Source organism: Benincasa hispida, chromosome 3, assembly GCF_009727055.1.
Source record: "Benincasa hispida cultivar B227 chromosome 3, ASM972705v1, whole genome shotgun sequence".
NCBI classification, from domain to species: domain Eukaryota; kingdom Viridiplantae; phylum Streptophyta; class Magnoliopsida; order Cucurbitales; family Cucurbitaceae; genus Benincasa; species Benincasa hispida.
This window is the reverse complement of record NC_052351.1, coordinates 53,250,292-53,257,163: the sequence shown is the minus strand read 5'-3', so window position 1 is coordinate 53,257,163 and position 6,872 is coordinate 53,250,292. Positions and strand designations below refer to the sequence as shown.

The following is a 6,872-nucleotide window of genomic DNA, read 5'->3' as shown; positions in this document are numbered from 1 at the left end:
TTATTATGACATATAGAGAATTAGATTACAACATTAATGACAGATATTGGTTGCTACATATTACACCCTTAAATTTATGGCCCCACCATACATTCATTTGTTTCCTCCTTACCATCTCTCTCTTTCTACTCTCTCTTTCTCTCTAAAAGCCATTATTAAATGATATGATAGCATTGGGGATAATGAACTTAAGCATAGGACATTCACTTAGACTTGAATTTCAATGTTCCATCTATACATTTCCTCGGTCGGGATGGGGAGTTCGAAGGTGACTAACCCCGTCGCCTCGTCGTACACAAAGTCGGAATCGACCTTGTCCACACTGCATTTTAGAGGTCGTTGAGATGAGTATAAACCAAACCTTCCACATCCTCGAGCTTTCAAGGTGATTGTAGCTGTTGAAGGTCGATCGTTGGGGAGAGAACATGTTAGCTCCGAAGCAACTTCACCGTCAAACTCTGGCATTCGTTCGAACACTTGGACGTCGACTTGCTCGACGGCACCGCCAGTGTTGAACATGTCGAGCAAGCCAATTGGCGCAAATGAGATGTTCGAGGTGATGTCCTAAAAATCAAAAGATCGTTATATTCAATACAAAACGAGTTGCTGATAGTGAAAGAACAAAATATAGAATGGAGTGAAAGAGTTAGACACCTTTAGAGGAGAAATATGGAAAAGATCATATTCCAAAACTTTGAGGGTAACTGGAACTGAGGCGCCTTTCGGCAATCGAGTCAAATCCCCTGAAAAACAAATCAAATTCCTTTGTTAGAATTTCTTTTCCTGTTTCTGCACAAGTTCTATAAAAGAGAATCCATCATGAATCTTGATAACAAGTAGTGATATCCAAGTACCTGATCGATAGGCATAAACGATAGTATCGCCCTTCCAGTCGGCACCGGCAACTTGCGAAATAGCATCGACATCAGCTGCACGGACAGAGGTAGTGAGGGTCCCTGGAGACTCGTCGTGAATGCGAGTCTTCTTTGCAATTCTGCACCAGCCAGCACCTTGGCAATTGAATACTCCAACAACACCAGAGCACTTGTTCATATTCCAAATTTTGAGCAGGCTGCAAAAGGGGGGGAAAAACAATTGATATCAACAACAGTCTATAACGGGAGGTGAATAGAATAGACAATTACAGGAAGAAAGTGAACGTGCTGCAACAAACCTGGTGCCATCTCTAGCTGGATCGTTGAACAGCGAGTCACGTGTCGGTCGTCCAGGTAACTGGGCGCGAAGAACTGATCCGTCGGGAAGGACTAGCTTCTTCAACAGCTCAAAGTTGTGGTTGCCTGGTTTGTCACTGTGATATATTGCACAAAGTCGAGTCATTCCTATTATCATACTTAGACTGAAAGCAAACAAACATGCCATGGACATAAACTACCTGACATAAATTGCACATCCACCAATTGCACGAGCAGCTCCATGATACTCCGCTGTCGGATGTAAACTCTGAAAAGGAAAGTAAAGATTGTATACATTAGTTTAAGTATAAGGGTTGAATAGTTGACCTCCATAGTTTCAAGTTTCTCATCTCCTAATGCCAAACACACTATACATGCGGCCGTTATACCACACCTATGTGAAATCTACTCATATTTAGACATGCCAGTTTGACAAATACTAATCCTCGCTGAAATGTTAATGACATGAAATGAATCATATCGACTAATAATGTCAATCTAGTTGATGAAATCAAAACAAGGGAGAGCGGATAAAAAAAGTTTGTTTCTTACGTGGAACATATCCCAGTCAGGCTGCATGAATTCTCCAAGGAAAAGAGAATTGTAAGCCACAGAAGAAATATGAATAGTGTGGGAGGCAGGATCACGAGGGTAATAGTCATCAGAAGCTCTCACGACTGCAGTTTGTTTGGCACTGTAGAGACTATCGGTGTTGTGGCACATGCAGGCAATGCATCCATTGTCAGAAAAGTTTCGAGCAATTGAAGCTTCGAGGGCCTGATGGTAGCTACGAGTAAGTGTAACCCTGCCACCATGACCAGCACCAAGGGTCTCGATAATGTTTTGAACATCAACCTTTACGCCATCGATACCACACGAAGCTAAGTAGGAATGAAGCTCGTTGTAGAAATTGAAGACTTTCTTTGGATGCACAAGGCCAATGCCATGAACAGCCAGGCTATCTACAACTATGTCTGGTTGGTTGCCCAACATACCCGGCGACTGGACTGGGTATGCCAAAGCGGAATCATAATGCTCCATGCCTGGACCTGCTGGTTTCACTCCACCCCAATAACCAGCCAAAGCATGCCATGCATACACAAATCTGCATTATTAATGGGTTAGAAATTTTCCTTAAAAGATGAATTGCAATATCTCTAATTCAAGTTCCCAACAGAAAGTTCTATCTGCTGACTTTAGCAATTGAACACTTACTTCACACTGTGTTGTTGCTTGGCATCATCAACAACCACCTTTAGGCCTGGGACCTGATCATCATTTTTCCCATTTTTCTGAAACTTGTGGTTTTCTTTTATTCCAGACAGCCTACTTGCAAACCTATTAAAAAAAAGTGTCATCAAGTGATTAAGCAATCAATTGCTTGAATCTAACTCAATCCATAATGTAAAAAACATATGATATAAAGAAAAACCACTCATCTCATCTGGGTAGCAGATGGAAATATGCCAGATATCTAACATCTAACATTGGGAGAGTTGAGGAAACCTATTGCTACGGGGAACTTTTAGCTTAAGGGGCAAAAGGAGGTAGCATATAATATGGGAGATGTACACACGGCTAATATAGGAGTATTAGAAGGATCACATAATTTATCCGTTTTTATTATTCCCCACCATAAAATAGTTCACGAATAACTAAGATAATCACAATTCATATCATCAACCAATTTATTACAAACGGCCCAACTTTAGACTAAACGAGATATGCACATAAGTTAAATACAAAAATAATAATGAGATCTGTTAATAAGAGGAAAGGGTCTTACTGTGCTCCTTCTTGTACAACACAATCAGCATCCTTTGGTTTGCTCTCTATCTGTTGCCAACCATCGTCTATGATTAAGAATTTTGGAGGTGCCCCTCCCTCTGAAAGGCTGCAAACACCACAATGTTTCGTTAGCAATTTAATTTAATCTCTTTTTTTGTTTAATGAGATAAAAAATTTAGTATTAAACATCATTGACACAGAACTATTAAGATGCAACAATGGAACTGCTATGTCCCAGCAACAAATTGTATTACCTTTTGAGGCCTTCCACAACACCCTCAGCAGTGACATCGGTGTAAAAAGCATCCCAAGTACACCAACCAAACCAGTCAAGGAAGGAAGGTAACTGAAAAGGGCAATGCAACATAAATGAGTCGCTAAAAAGAGAATAGCTTAGTTAACATTACAGTTGTCAAAACAAAATTTTGTCATACCTTTTTCTTCTCTCTATGAAGAAAAGTTTGTGTATGCCTTTCAACAGCCCTGTCATCAGCATTGAAATTATTGTGAAGTTAGCTCAGATACCCATCATTAAGAAGTTAACATTACACGTGTGTAAAAAGCAAAAACCCAAGTGCACACTTGAAGAAATTGGGAGCAAAAATTTTTAACTTAATTTGGAAACTTACTTCACTGCTTGATTGATAACTTCAAAGGGATTTGTCCCAGCATGCATATAGACAAGAGAAAGTCCTTGGTTGGTCTCAACAGTACTATCTCCTGCAAAACCAATTCAAACACCAACAAAAACAAGTCGTTTCGTTTCTTTGGAACTTGATTCCTTCCTATATTCTCCTCCCCAAGTGCTATAAAACTCCATTAATTTGATTCATTCCAGTGATGGTAATTAAAAGATTTCTCCAGCAAGGTTGGTTCATATTAGTAATGTGACATCTCCACCCCAACAGATTAGTTATATCTTCTTCATTACCGACCACCAGGATGGAACTATCGTAAGAAGTGATGGGCCAAATAAATAGGACAGCAGGGTGTGTGTGCATCCTACAGCAGATGATAATTGTCCGATCATGATCTACTCACCACTCTCGAGGCAAATCTCCATCTCATTCTTTTCATTGCCTTGCAGGGCAGCACGGAACTGGCCTTCAAGTAGAGGAAGGAAGACGGTGTAGATGGTCGAAGAATTATCAGGATCCTCCCCGTCATTACCCTTGCTCTCCATGAGCAGGAACTGTGTCTCGAAAGGGATGTCTCTCCCAGATGTTCCCATTCTTTGAGTCATCCACCATAACTTGAAACGGAAACAACACAGGAAGCGGTGACCCCTGATACGGGATGGGGAATGAATTAGAATATTTCATATCGATCATCTACAATAGCCACTGACTATTTTATTATTTCTCCAAATTAATTCAACAAATCCATCTCAACAAACTATTTCAAATCATATGAGATAAAATCTACCCAGCTCAGGGATCAAAGAAATTCAAACCCCTAGAGTAATTGACAAAAGTAAGATTTCGCCATCTTTTATATAGAATAGAAAATTTCAATTACTTGCCATTTGTCGTTTCATTTCTGTTCATGCCGTAAAACTTGAACTCCTACTAAGAGGGTTTTTACTTTTACTTACTCTAAAACACCAACTGGGAAAACGTGCAGACTTTTACTGTTTGAAGCAGTGGCACCAATGAATGCGCCAGCGACTAGTCCAAAGCCTGATCCTGGGGTCAGAACAATGTTGTCAGGCACCCCAGTCAGTATGGTCTTACCGTGAACCACCAAGTTGCCATCGTTGACAGAGATTTTCGGTGTGACCGTCATTGTTGAGCACCAAACAGCTGCGGCGCAAGATTCAAACCATAAAACATTATCAACCAATCAGAAAGCATAAAATCAAAATATTAAAAATACCAAATAAATGTTTTAGCACTTAAAAAACAAAAACAGAAATTCGGACTATAAAATCGAGATTTCCTCTTCATTGGACATCACTAACACCAACCTAAGGGTTTGGACTTTAGAAGAAAACCTAAGTTTCTACAATTACGGCGAAATCCTATGTTTTCCGGATGAATAGAGCCATATGACTTCCATGGGGGAGAAGAAATCCACCTCAATTGCTGTAAGGAAGCTGGCCTTAGCATCTCCCAAACCCACGACCAGCCGGAGGCTAGAGAGAATAAAAATAAATACAACCGTACCAATGTTGGGGAAAGGAAAGAACCATATCAGATTCAATTTAAGATATAATAAAGTGAAATTAAGACCAATGATTTCCCTTTTTGGAGTTCTGGATTCAGTGTACAGCATCTTCTCTCTTATTTTTTCAACTTATATCCTTCAAGTGGAAGAGAGAAGAATCAAACTGGTTTACGACAATCATAACAATAGAGAAAAAATAATTCTCAATTAATTGAAAGATTTCACCAATTTAAGCTCTATTTAGGACTATATTAGCATAATATAATAAAAAAATCTAGAAAAAAAAAGAATTATATTTAGTTAACCATAAATTTAAAAAATGTAAGGGAATATTATATTTGAAATAACACGGTCAAGGAGGCAGAGAGAATACAAGTGGAAGGAATATATGAGAGAAAAGAGTCAACAAGGAAGAAAAAGAAAGAAAGAGAGAGAGAGAGAGAAAAAAAATAGTAAGAAAAAGAAGACACGGATTTCATTTTTTCTTCACCGCCGTGTGAAGGGAAACGACTAAAGTTTGCTTGTTTTCTCCGGTTCTCCGAGCGTGAAGGAAAAAATATATATTAAAAAAAAAAGATTACGCGGAATATTCATTGATACAAGCAAATTGATAAGAGAGAAAAACACTAAAATTCACCTTTGGAAGAAAGTGACGGCAAAATGCAGAAATAACAATACAGATACGTAAAACAGAATCAAGAAGCCGTCAATCAAGTTCGATTGAATCTCTCCAACTCATCGATTTTCAGACCTAATTATTAATTCCGTTCTTCTCTTTCGGATTAATTCTAAGCTAGATTTATTAATTCATTCCACCGCCATTAAAACACTAAATCATTCTTGTTCTGAAAAAGTCCATGATAATCATAATCAAAATCCAAAAAAAAAATCGTGATCTGCACGGAATTACGGTAAAACGCTCAAGAAGCAGAGGATAGCAGATCTGAGCCAAGATCTCGGGATCACATGACATAGATCAATTCAAACTAACTACTCTCAGCCGCCTGAAGCTCGATTCGAACTCAGAAATTCAGAATCAAACGCAAAAACTCCAGTTCATAGTTACAAAATTATCACCAACAGAGTTACGTCCATAGTTTTGAAATCTCTCGAAATCTCAACAGAGCATGAAAATCCGTTCGGACTCCGTATGTTCAATCCCACAAGGAGGCAAAAATCGAAACAGAAACAAAAAAAAAAAAAAAAAAAAAAAAGGAAAAACACAACACTAAAAACTCCACCAGAAGAACTCACCGATTAGCTCTTAGCAAGAGAGAAGATTCCGGTCCCCTGGCCGGAAGCTGAGAAGAGGAGCGTTCCTTTGAAAGGAATGCTCTGAAAAGAGAAGAAAAGAAAAGGAAAACGAAACGAAATGAACGAACGAACAAGAAGCACAGAACGGCCTCTTGTGAATGAAATGATGGTTCTCACACAGAAAACACGATGGAGTGAGTTGAGGAAGAAGAAGATGGTGGTATTTATACGGGTCGGAGCGTTAAAGTTCGAGCAAGTTCCAGTGCCAGATCGCATCAGATCCCGACACGTGGAAATTAGTTTTAAATCTTTTATTAATTATTTTGTAATTAATTCCGTCTCTTTTGTTACTTACTAATTATTACGGAGTGAGAATCTTTTCTTATTATATCTGTTGGAAATGTCTTCCTCAGTCTGTATATTTTTTACCTTATTTAGAAATAATTTCTTTTTGCTTTTTTTTTTTTCTTT

At 38.7% G+C, this 6,872-nt stretch overlaps 1 protein-coding gene across 1 annotated transcript; it reads right to left on the bottom strand.

Annotated features, from left to right (window-relative positions):
- LOC120073275 (probable galactinol--sucrose galactosyltransferase 2) lies at positions 1–6,608 on the bottom strand. Its single transcript, XM_039026015.1, has 14 exons — positions 6,402–6,608; positions 4,576–4,783; positions 4,023–4,267; positions 3,611–3,701; positions 3,416–3,464; positions 3,236–3,327; positions 2,980–3,087; positions 2,409–2,531; positions 1,746–2,298; positions 1,394–1,461; positions 1,175–1,309; positions 855–1,072; positions 655–743; positions 1–564 (listed from the first exon to the last, which is right to left on the bottom strand). Exons 2-14 carry the CDS (start codon positions 4,764–4,766, stop codon positions 208–210), a joined length of 2,319 nt encoding a protein of 772 aa, XP_038881943.1. The 5' UTR covers positions 4,767–4,783; positions 6,402–6,608; the 3' UTR covers positions 1–207.
- Between the last annotated feature and the right edge of the window lie 264 nt (positions 6,609–6,872).

What these genes read in the sequence shown, in the direction of transcription:
- LOC120073275 (XM_039026015.1), bottom strand. Translation starts at nt 4,766, where the DNA reads ATGACGGTCACACCGAAAATCTCTGTCAACGATGGCAACTTGGTGGTT. An exon ending in GGAGATTTGCCTCGAGAGTG is followed by an intron (nt 3,702 to 4,022) that starts GTGAGTAGATCA and finishes TTGGTTTTGCAG; the next exon opens with GAGATAGTACTGTTGAGACC. An exon ending in TTCATAGAGAGAAGAAAAAG is followed by an intron (nt 3,328 to 3,415) that starts GTATGACAAAAT and finishes TGCCCTTTTCAG; the next exon opens with TTACCTTCCTTCCTTGACTG.